The 12,187-nt window shown below is 31.3% G+C and overlaps 2 protein-coding genes across 2 annotated transcripts in view; both read right to left on the reverse strand.

The window, feature by feature from the left end:
* Window positions 1-2,906, reverse strand: part of LOC112502472 (tropinone reductase-like 3) — a 7,365-nt gene extending 4,459 nt beyond the window's left edge. Inside the window, exons 1-2 of the mRNA XM_025106384.1 lie at window positions 2,696-2,906; window positions 1,042-1,158 (exon numbers count right to left, since the gene is read on the reverse strand). Of these exons, the coding sequence (XP_024962152.1) occupies window positions 1,042-1,158; window positions 2,696-2,833 (255 nt within the window). The 5' untranslated portion in view covers window positions 2,834-2,906. The remainder of the gene's footprint in view (window positions 1-1,041; window positions 1,159-2,695) is intronic.
* A 2,869-nt stretch (window positions 2,907-5,775) lies between these two features.
* Window positions 5,776-10,878, reverse strand: LOC112502469 (EH domain-containing protein 1-like). The gene is made up of 16 exons (XM_025106379.1): window positions 10,688-10,878; window positions 10,305-10,384; window positions 9,440-9,508; window positions 9,294-9,351; window positions 9,075-9,130; window positions 8,947-8,989; window positions 8,796-8,857; window positions 8,535-8,660; window positions 8,297-8,399; window positions 8,143-8,192; window positions 7,916-8,044; window positions 7,572-7,823; window positions 7,366-7,445; window positions 6,581-6,707; window positions 6,362-6,505; window positions 5,776-6,086 (listed from the first exon to the last, which is right to left on the reverse strand). Exons 1-16 carry the CDS (start codon window positions 10,770-10,772, stop codon window positions 5,895-5,897), a joined length of 1,656 nt encoding a protein of 551 aa, XP_024962147.1. The 5' UTR covers window positions 10,773-10,878; the 3' UTR covers window positions 5,776-5,894.
* Between the last annotated feature and the right edge of the window lie 1,309 nt (window positions 10,879-12,187).

Here is a 12,187-nt window from a genome sequence, read left to right on the forward strand (position 1 = left end):
AAGAACCATTAATGAAGTAAAACCAGTAGCAAGAACAGTAGGAAAAACAGCAGCAAGAACCAGTAGCAAGAACCATTAATGAACTAAAACCAGTAGGAAAAACAGTAGCAAGAAAGTAGGAAAAACAGCAGCAAGAACCAGACTAAACAGTAGCAAAAACGATAGCAAAAACAGTAGCAAGAACCAGACTAATCAGTAGCTAAACAGTAGCAAAAATGGTAGCAAGAACGGTAGCAAGAAAATGGGTCCAGATGAAACCTGTGAGAGATAGCTCGGCGGAGAGATAGAGAGAGAGGATCGTCGGGAGGAGGCGATAACTCAGCGGAGAGATAGAGAGAAAGGATCATCGGCGTGGGAGGAATATGATAGGAGGCGATGGAGGCGTGAAAGTGAAGTGGCAGGAATGTGATAGGAGGCGTGAAAGTGAAGGGCAAATAAGGAAGAAAATGGATCTGAACCATTAGGCGAACCTTTGGATGCTAAATCGTTCAAGAGATAATTGTCACCATTAAGAGGCTAAATTTTTTATGCCAAACAACCGCAGCCTCTCACCGATTAAGAGGTTCCCTCTTAATGTCACCATTAAGAGGCTACCAAACAGCCCCTAAGCCTCTTGAAGATAAAAAAACCATTCCATCTTCTTTATCTTTGACATATCTATCATCTTCCTAATGATCGATGGGAAACTAAAAAAGCACAAATGAAGAAACACAACCTCACTATTTGATACCAAACGAACCAAAAACTTAGAAATAAAGTAATAAATTGCAAAATGAGCTTATGGGGGTCATTGAGCTAAATAACATGGATCTGAGGAGGGTAGGATGTAGGCGGACTTAACCTAACCTCTGCACTGAAGAGTAGAGAAGTTGTTTCTGTTAAGATCCCCAACTTGTAAAAAGGTTTTGAGAAACTGATTTCAGTACATGGATCGCATACACGACTTAAAAGAACGATAATCTTTAAGGATACCTAACAAGAAACTTAACGAATTCGGTTGATGGAGTAAAGTATATGAATACAAGTGGAAATCATTGTCACCTGAACCGTCCGTTCAATGAGATATTTTCTTTGTTGTGCATTAGAAACATGGCATACCAATCCCAACGCTTCAATTCCTTGTGCTTTAAGCTTTTTCACTGCCTCATCAACATTTTTCTGAAAGAAGACAATTACATGTTTGAACTCAAATCCAACCCATATATATATATATATGGAGAGAGAGAGAGAGAGGGGGGTAGGGAGGTTCAGGGAAAAACCCCTAAAAAAAGAAAAACTGAGGAACACTCTAATAACCGTTCATTTGTACAGTATGCATACGTGCATCCAAGTAATTGAAGATGTTTCTTGGTTTCTATGCACCCGTGCATGTTATGTACATGTGCATACCTTACAAATAAACGGTTACTAGAGTGACCCTTGGTTTTTCCATTTTTTTTGCGGTTTTCCCTGAACTTGACCCTCTATATGTATATTGAAATCGAACAAATTCAAACAATTTCCAAAAAACAAGATTGTATCACTGTCGAATGATGATGGTTGGTGCTATTTAGTAGAAACAAGCTCAAGAAATCTTGAAAAGCTCCATTTTGTACTCAAATACATGCTTGAAAGTAAATCAAATTGAATAAGTTCAAGAAATCTTGAAAAGCTCCATTTTTGACTCAAATACATGCTTGAAAGTAAATCAGATTGAATGAAGTTCAAGAAGTCTTGAAAAGTGCCATTTTTTTACTCCAATACATGCTTGAAAAGCAAACCAGATTGAATAAAGTTCAAGAAATCTTGATCATCTTCATCCCCAATTAGGAACTCCATATCCAAATCCTAGAGATACTAATTTGCACATTTTCTTTCTGCAAAGTTTATATGTCAACATCACCAATTCCCAGGTTAAACTAAAAAGAAATTGACCAAAATCATAGCCATTCCGAGACTCCCCAATTCATATTATAGCCGCTTTTCTACTCAAGTGAACAAAATAGCCAAGGTTTTGCAAACAACACTTTAGCAACATAATATACTTTTTACGAATTTAATATTCATCAAGTAACATTTTTTTTTAAACGTGGAGGTCTTGGGGATGTGGTGGAATATCTCATCTGCGTAGGGTTTGATTCCACACTTACACAACAATTGTGGCCACTGAGTTTTATCAGCAATGTTTTCTTGCTGTCACAATTTGCCAGTGGGATTAGTTTACTACAGGGACACCCTTCCAAAAGAAACTAACATTTTTAACAAGTTGTTAAAATGCTACTTACGAAATGTTAGACTTGACAGTAGCATGGAAGCAAGTGGGTAAGTAGCAGTATTTTAACAAATTTTCGTTGTTTAGCAACTTGCAGAATTGCTACTTTATTAACATTATGTTCATAAAAATTGGATTTCACAAGGTTGCTAAAATGGCTATTTCAGTCAAATCATGTAGAAAAGCAAGTGAATTGAGGGGTCATAAATTGCTATTTTCAACAATTTCCCTAAATTAAGTTGATGCTAATATTTGGATGGATCAACAAATATGATCGATTCTACAAAATAATCTTTAATGGCTGCTTTTTCCAACATAAATTTAGTAACCCAAAACAGATAGTCATCAAAATCTTCGAAAAATTACACGATTAAGCATAAAAAAAAGGACCTAAAAATCATGTAAATTAGGGCAAAAAGATGAAGAAAATGAGGGAAGAAGAACCTGTTTGCGAGAAGAGATGACAACAGAAGCACCTTCAAGGGCGAGTCGTTGAGCGATACTGAAACCTATGCCTTGAGTTGAAGCTGTAACAATGGCGACTTTGCCTTCAAATCTTCTCCCAATCTTCGATTTCTCCATTGTTGTTGACTGTAAGTGTTTGTTTGATTCTTGATAATTGGTACTATTTTCTTGGTTTATTAAAGGCGAGTAAATGGGTGGATGTTTTCTTTTCGCCGGCCAAATTTGGAGTAAAACACTTGACGGAAAATTATTTATCCGACTTTGTTTTCTATATTTTAATTTTTTCTTAACATGAATGTTAATTTTTAAAAGGGAAAATTACACCACAACGGTACCAACTTTCACCTAATTCTTATTCTGAAGAACAAACTTTTAAAATCGTCATTTTCGGAAACTAACTCGCACCTGATTCCTAATTTAGGGAACCAACTTACAAAATAATTATAGAAAATAACTAAAATTCGTTTTTTTTCCAAAAATTTGCAATAAAATCTATTCTTCATTTCAAATCTCGTTTTTTTTAATTTAGATATCAAATTGAACATTTTTTTAAAAAATCCAAATTACCACAATAAAAATTGTTTTTTACTAATGCAAAAAAAAAAATCAATTTAATAAAAAAAATTAATTGATGCAAAAAAAAAATGTTTGATAGAGACCCCTAAATATTTTTTTTATTGCATCAATTAATTTTTTTTTCTATTAAATTGATTTTTTTGCATCAGTAAAAAACAATTTTTATTGTGGTAATTTGGATTTTTTTTTAAATATTTAATTTGATATCTGAATTTAAAAAAAAAACGAGATTTGAAATGAAAAATAGATTTTATTGCATTAATTTTTAGAAAAAACGAATTTTTGTTATTTTTCTATAATTATTTTGCAAGTTGGTTCCCCAAAATAGAAATCAGGTGCAAGTTGGTTCCCCAAAATGACGATTTTGAAAGTTGATTCCCCAAAATAAGAATTAGATGAAAGTTGGTTTTTGATGCAATTTTCCCTTTTTTAAAACTTATTTTGTGAACAATTTGGAAATCAAATTTATGTTCTTTATGGTAATTATAGGCATTTAGACGAGGTTGTACTAATCTATAATTTATACTATTTTATAAAGCAAATTTAATAAAATTCTTAAAGTCTTAAAATACTAAATGACTAAGATACCATTTATATCACTTTTTCACCTCTCTTCTCCTCATATACACTTACCCCCTCACTTACATTCATCCTCTCAATATTTTTTTTTAATTATAATTTTAAATTTACACATTATACCTCTGTAATTAGTTAATTAATTTATTTTACGTCTTTTACTTTTAAATGTTTCATTTTAAACTTTTATCAAATTAATATACATAATCGTATATCAATTAAAACATGTTTAAAAAATACATTTTTATTTTAACAAGTTACACCATTGTAATCGTTTCGTTAATACCTTCGAAATGAGTCCAATATTGAATAGTTTTTTATTTAATTATATTATTATATGTTATATATACTGTGAAAAAATATTTTTAATATTTACGATTTATACTTTTATAGTTGTTTATTTATATATATATACTATATATTTTGGGATTAGGCTGTCCAAATTGCACTGTATAATATGTTCTGAATTAATATGTTCTCGGGTTTTTTTGAAATATATATATACATGTATTAATTCAACCTTAATCTGAGTCTCTAGACAAGAAATAGAGTAAACAGTTGAAATTTCATTCTAAAACTCATTCTTTTTTGTCTTTTCATGGCTTATGATCTGTCAAAATTGTAGTTTTCTTTATTGGTTTTGAGTGTTTATCTTAAAACTCAAGTTTCTGGGTTATTTGCTCTTGGTGTAAATCAAATTAAATATGTTAGATTTTAAATATATTGGATTTTAAACTGTCATACAGTTTTTTTCATCGATAGTCTGTAATTGGAACCATAACTCTTATTTATTCAAATTGTATTAATATGTAAAGACCAAGTGTAACATATATCATCGTTACATCTTATCTTATAAAACCAGTGGAACTTCAAAATCGTTAAAATTCATGGCTCCCGCCGCATTGCGCGGGTACACAACTAGTATATTATAAAGTATTTGATAAAAACTCTTAAAAACATTTTTTATGTATGAAATACTGCTTATTGATGCATATTATTTAAAATACAAGATTAAAATTAAATTCAGGGTCGTCCCTTAGCATGTTAAATGTGAAATTTTAAACAAGGCCCCCGAAATTTTTAGGGCCCAAATTTACATATTTTTAAGGTCTTTTTATCGACTTGTGTAGAACTAATTAGCCGAAATTATTCTCGATCTTTTCCATTCTCACCCAACAACATAACAAGAATTTTACTTTGGTTTCTTAAAACAAAAACTCAATAATTCTAAGAATCGAATTTCTTTTCACTTTGGTTTCTTAAAACAAGAATTTTGAAACTTATTTTACCTAAAGTTTCATGTTTGAATTCTTTATCTTACGCTTGTAAAACTAACCTCATTTACACCATAGCAAGAAACTCGGTTGTTACTTGTCAATACGACTCTTATACAGTAAACATTTGTTTGGTTTGTAAGACTGTTTTTGAGAGATTTGTATTTCAATGAAGAATTTTGATTGGAACAAAATTGAAATCATTGATGTATTTGGTTTATAAGATTTGGAATGGAATTGGGTTCCATTTTTTATAAAAAAATTATAAATAATTGTAAAAGTAATTAAATTACATTTTTATTAATCGCTTATTACAAAACAAATGTTTTTAAAACCTTTTTTCATATAATGCTACAAAATCCCATAAAATCTCAAGCACCCCCAAAGATTTCAAAATTCTATGTTTGTAGGATTTCAATTAAATCATAGGATTTCAAATCCAGATAATCCAACAAACCAAACAAGAGATTGGAATGGATTCGAAATCCAAATCCCCCAAATCCATTCCGTTCTGCAAACCAAACGGGGCCTAATATTCTCGATCCTTCCCATTCTCACCCAGCAACATAACTGATACGATAAACAGCTTGTTAATCTCCCAACGAAACTAAAAAGCCAATAAGAACATACTTCTTCCATTCAAAGCCCCATCACGAAAATGGCAAAACTTTCAGAAAAATACAACGAATTGAAAACAGAAAATGGATAAGAAATCCATCATAAAAGGTTTAATCCCAAAAGAACCAACAAACCTATTTTTGATCATAAGGATTTCTAAAGTTTTTCAGGAGATCTGGAATATCATATCCAAGCATGTCATCCACAGCTTGAATCATCTTTGGCTTCAATTTTTCGAACTTGTCGATGTTATAAGCACCCAGAACTTGCCTAAAATGCTCCACATCAGGGAAATCACCCGCTGGTAGATGAAACTCCCTTTGAACCTATGTCATGTTGTTCCAAATTAGAACCATAAATTATAGTTTGAGGAACCATTTTTATCATGTGGGTTGCAAATAAATACAAACATAGCCTTAACTCGTGGTTTTCAAACTGAAGTAGATATTATGGCCATATTTCAATGAGATGAAGTTGGCATCATGGCCTCATAGGAATAAGGCAACATAATATAGAAAATCCAATGATAAATTTGCTGCAAAGGATTAATTAATATGTTTGGATTATTTCAGTGAAAATGAGAAAGAAGAAGAAAACACACCTTTGCGAATACATCTTCAAGATTCTTCATGAGCTTCTGCTGAGCTTTAGATTTGCCCATCATGGTAGGCATTTCTTTTTTCAATTGGCTGATTATGTAAGCATGTATCTTCGCAGCTCGAGCACGTTTAACAAACTCGTTGATCTGAAAACAAATATTGTTTTTTTTATAATTTTTGCATCAAAATCCCATAGAAAATTCAAGAAAAGGTAAACATACCTGACGATCACAAGCCTTTTTTGGAATGTCAATCAAGTCTATAAGGAGGTCATCCTGTTCTTTTTCAAAAAGCTCCTTGCCCATGGAATCAACTGATTCTTCATTGATTGGTTTGTCATTGAATGATCTGTTGACATCATTTTTCCAATAAAGCAAACATAAGAAGAAAGAATCACTTTACATATTCTATGATGAATCTTTTCAACTTAAGAAATGTCTCAACTCTTAACCAAATTGCTTAAATACCCTTATATACAAATGGGAGAATAGCATAGATCTAAAACATAGAATGTCATTCGTAACAATGACAATGGGAAAGTAGGTAATTTCAAAATGAAGCCCACAAGAAACCTACTACTTCGTATTGTTGACTATAGATGCCAACCAAACAACTTCCTATTTTAAATTCAAACAAATATATTATTTTTTTTAAATTAATAATCACCTCAAAGAGTATAATTGTAAAACAATACCTATAATTTTGTTAAATACTAGTTTAAGATTAAAAATAAACGGAGACCTGCCAATAAAGCAGATGGAACATGTATTTCATAAGAGTCTAGTTGATTATAACTTCAACTTAAGAAGGTAATTGCTAATATGTCACAAAAACTACCTGACATAAGGAAAAAGTATTTGCAGGAAAGTAGAAATGAAATGGCAGGAAAGTATAACCAAACCATACTAGCCCGGTATATCCCGCCCAGAGGTACGGATTTGAAGACCCCCGGCTTGTGAAAAGTGTGCAAAGTAGAGAAAAAATATAAAATGGTAGAAAAGTATACCCAATGTAAACGCGCGCCACTTCGGGTGTGTTGAGTACTTTTCCAAGTGACCACATCAATGCACCATAAACTCGCATCAACTTCAACAGAACAACAAAAAAGTATGTTATACATTTACACCAAATGCATTAACTGATCAGAATGTGCGAGGTTCAATTGAAAAGTGAGAAAAAAATGACAATTACACATTTGCTTGCAGTTCTTACTTGTTGAGTATCAACTTGGTCTGCCTTGTTAAGTACAACACGAATCTTATCATCTTGACCACGTAAAGACGAGATCACTCGCTTGAATTCATCACTTATATCAAGTTTATGAGGGTCAAAGAGAAGGAGAATAAGATCACATTTTTCTGCAAACCACTTTATCACCCCGGTGAAGTCATAACTTCTTTGTGTGCGCTGCTTCTCTCCTGATAGAACTCCAGGAGTGTCAACAAATGTGATATGCTCCAAAAGCTGGACATGTACAAGTTATATGTTGGTTAAATTGATGAATGCACTAGAATGCAATGAAGAACAATTGATGAAACCTAAAAGTATGAGCTTACAGGATGTGCCATTTGAGAACATTCAAATTTTGATAGAAATGCTCCTCCAAAAGTAGTGAGTGCATTGAACGGCATATCTGCCTGTACAGCAATGGTGTTTCCAGGTACACTTCTCTCATCAGGCCCACCCTACACAGCAAGAACGAGTAAAACAACCGAAACATACTCCACGAAAATTACATAAGGCAAATAAATGCAACCAAAACAAACAGAACAAGTAATATTACCATAACAACGATAAATCTGTCCGTTGTAGGCTCAGGGCCAATATGAGCTCCTGTCCATGTAAAAGAAAGATTATGAAGTCTGTGTGCTCTAATCTGTGAAAATGTTGTAAATCGAAAAGATTAACATCTATAATTTTAAACAAATTTAACTGACCTGGGTAGTTGCATTTAAGAAGATGCTTGATAAATGTTGTCTTCCCAGTTGAGTACTGACCAAGAAGCATTACCATAGGTTTCGCATCGAAGTCACTATTTGTCTGCATATGATGATCAAAATACTTTAAAACAGATTTCTTCAAAGAGTAACAGAGAGCATAGGAGACCCAAAAAACAAGACTTGAAATAAACTTAAATAAACCAAAAGGCCAAAAATATTTATAAAGTCTCCTCACCAATAAAGGAGATGCAAAATCATTGTAACGGTAAGCAACTTCTAATGGCTTTAGCTTTTCGTTATACAATCTCTTCAATCCATCAACTATAGATGTGACTTTATCAAGGGATACGTGGCAAGATGTCTGAAAGGGATAAGATAAAGGGAAAAATCATCAACTACTAACAATCATAAAAACATGCCACACTAGTTATAGAAGCACAATAAAGTAATTTGCAACTTTGAATATAAAGTAGACTATAGAAGTGAGAAAACCTACCTTCTTACGGAGTCTTGAGGCAAAAAAATTCTTTGGTGGCACATGTTGCACTGTCAAAATGTCTATGCATATGTTGAACCAAACCACATAATAAGAAAACAAAAATTGTAAAATTTTATGGAAAAAAATTAAAAATGGGAGTTGTACCAACCATTTGTTTCAGGGACACCATTGGTTCTTGAATCCCTATGCTTCTGAGGGTGGTAGAGGATAGACCATCAATACAAGAAATAGTTTCTTTACAAGAATGATAAGGAACAAAAAGAGATGCATGCTTACCACAAGAAGTGAATCCAAACCTTCCATCACCGGAGGTTCTAGAAGCTCTGCATCAACTATCAGACACAAAACAAGGATTATTTGAAGCAGCAATAGCAACGACCACAATGAATTTGCTCATTCATTTTCCAGGATAGATAAATAAATTAGAACTAGAAGGTAACCTCAACAGCTACTATGAACTGAGTCAAATTAATTGACACAAACATATTCACATACCTGTAGTTCTCAGTAAATCTGCATTTAATTCATGTCCCGCTTGTGCCAGAGAGAGCAACTGTCAGCAAGCAAAAGAATACCATTAAATTGAGTTAAAACAGTAATGTGAAAATTGCCATAAGAAAAAGAAAGTAAAACAGACATACCTGCATAGCAGTGATGAACTCTTTAAAACCTAAAAATCCTTGACGCTTGGAATCTGCAATTGCCCAAACCTTCAAAAAGCAAATTGAATATGATCAAAGAACAAAAAAAATTACTGCAAAACCAACTACTCTTTAAAGACCAGCAAAATTTAGGGGAACAATGATTCAATCAAATTTGACAGCATCAATACATGTGTTTAGCTCATAAACCTCTCCAAAGAAAGAAAAATACACCACAATTATATATTTTAGACTCCAACTTCTGCATTCGCTAAAATTCTAAGCAAAGTTATGCCACAGCAATTATTACATAGAAAAAAGATTTATTAAACCTTATAGAGCTCCAAATACTGCAATAAGTAGGATGGTGGAACTATTCTTCATACATGAATACCAGTAGCAAACAGAATCTTCACCAATGGCAAGATTTCTAAATGAGAAGTTCTTTTATTTTCCATATTGTGGCACTACATTTGATTGCTTCCAACATATAGGGTGTGGGACAAATCAGTTCGTACAAAATAAACCAATGAGATTCATCAACCTCACATTGTTTTCAAGACCATGTAAGATAAATAACCACATAGAACATAATTGTTAAATTCTATAAAAACCCTTTGAAACCACTATAAAACAAAATTTGGTGTCAACATTTTGCAAATGTTCATTGGGGCCAACACTATATCTATACTTTGCTTGGTTGGATATCTTTACGTTTAAGCATCAATGGTGTTATACTATATCGTCAACAACAGATGAAAAACCAAAAGACACAACCCCTACCCAAATCGTTGCAAGTTACAGAAAGTAAAACGCAAGGCATCAAGCAAATCCAATCATCTGTGGGCAACAGTTATGTCCTCACCTGCTTAAGTTCAGGATTCTCAATATTCGACGTAGCAAAAAACTTCTTTGCTTCATCACCAGTTATCCGACCATCACCATCTACACATAAAAGCGCATAAAAGTAAGTATACAACCACACTATATCCAACAGAATCATAAACTTCATAAACACAAGTGTGTGTGTGCGTAATTAAATCACACACACAGAATTTGGTAGAAATTTCAACCTGAATGGACAAATTAAACACTTCGTATATATTTAATTTATACACGTCAAGATAAGCAAACACACAAATACAAGACGTAAATGAGTATAAAACGATCAAATTCATAGGATCTAAGAACTTAATCAGCTAATTGGTATAGATATGCAACCACAATGAAATGAAATGAAATTACAACCTGAATCGACATAGTTGAACCATTGTTGATAGATTTTTTGATGATCCTTGGAACAAGAAGCGATTGAACCTGTTACAATCACCATTTTTCTTATGGAAACTGAAGAAATCTGCAAAGCCTTCTCGATTGCAGAGGATCTAGTTTTCAAGGGGTAGGGGTTTTAGATAAACATTTGAGGTTTGGAAATTTGAAAACGCTTGTTTTCCGCTTTCTGTTTTCGCTTGGTTTATAGTATACTCCTCAAGGTAGCAATCCGGCGTCGTATTGCCATTTTTTTTTTTTTTTGAATAAATTACAGTTTTCGTCCATGCAGTTTGTTAATAATTTCTATTTTTGTTCATGTGATTTAGAAATTAAGATTTTCATCCCTATATTTTATAATTTATTGTTATTATCGTTTATATCTTAGAAATTACAATTATAGTTTGCAATTTATTATTATTTTTATTTTTAAACAAACTTATGCTTCATGTACAAGGACTAAAACAGTAAAAAATTAAAAACCACGTTATTGAAAATCCCAAACAATAATAAATTGTAAATAGCAATAAATCTCAAACTATATAAATAAAAATTTATTAAAGTTTCATCTTTAAATTCGTGTAACTAACTGCAGATAAACATAATCAAATACAAAATAAATATTTATTTTAAATATAGAAAGTCTAAAATATAATTAAGATAATCATTAAGTTTTAACAGAAAATTTAATTATTATTTTTTTTAAAAAATTATATTATGAAACATAAATTAAATTAATTCGTTACGTTAAATTAAATCATAATTAAAATTTTGAATTAGAGAAATTACACAAAACAAAAACTTTTAAATAGTTAATTTAATATTAATATCGATATAGTTTTTTCAAATTTTATATATTTTATTCAAAAATAAAAATATTATCGTTTTCTCAAAATCATATAAAACTATATTATATCAACATGGATAAAGAACAAAATAAAACATTAAAATCGAGACACATCTTGATAAATTACACAAATACCTTTATAGTTATACTAGAAGCGTACTCGCGCAATGCAGCGAGATACATCATGATTTTAATATTTCATTTTATTATTTATCTCAGTCGATGTTATAATATGGTTTTATGTGATTTTGAGAAAGCGATGATGCTTTTATTTTTGAATGAAATATATGTTTGAAGATATCATAAAAATTTAACAAAAATATATCGATATTAATATCAAATTAACTATTTGAAATTTCTCATTTTTTTGTAATTTTTTAATTCAATTTTTTTATAATTTAATTTATGTATAATAACGAAATAAATTTATATTTGGTTTAATAATATAATTTTTTTATAAAGATAATAATTATTTATTTTGTTGGAACTCGATAATTATTCAAATTATATTTTACACTTTTTATATTTTAAAATGAGATGTTCATCCTCTATTTGATTATGTTTATCCACAATTATTTATACGAATTCAAACATCGAGCTTGTATAAGTTGTACTTATGCATAATTACTTGT

Source organism: Cynara cardunculus, unplaced genomic scaffold, assembly GCF_001531365.2.
Source record: "Cynara cardunculus var. scolymus isolate 2C unplaced genomic scaffold, CcrdV1 Un_Scaffold_1484, whole genome shotgun sequence".
In the NCBI taxonomy this organism is placed as follows: domain Eukaryota; kingdom Viridiplantae; phylum Streptophyta; class Magnoliopsida; order Asterales; family Asteraceae; genus Cynara; species Cynara cardunculus.

Excerpts from the sequence above, each read along its gene's own strand:
- LOC112502469 (XM_025106379.1), bottom strand. The coding sequence starts at position 10,772 with ATGGTGATTGTAACAGGTTCAATCGCTTCTTGTTCCAAGGATCATCAA. Across the intron at positions 8,193-8,296 it reads TCTTAAATGCAACTACCCAG|GAGCTCATATTGGCCCTGAG; the intron begins GTCAGTTAAATT and ends TTACATGGACAG. Across the intron at positions 7,446-7,571 it reads ACCAAGTTGATACTCAACAA|TTGATGCGAGTTTATGGTGC; the intron begins GTAAGAACTGCA and ends GTTCTGTTGAAG.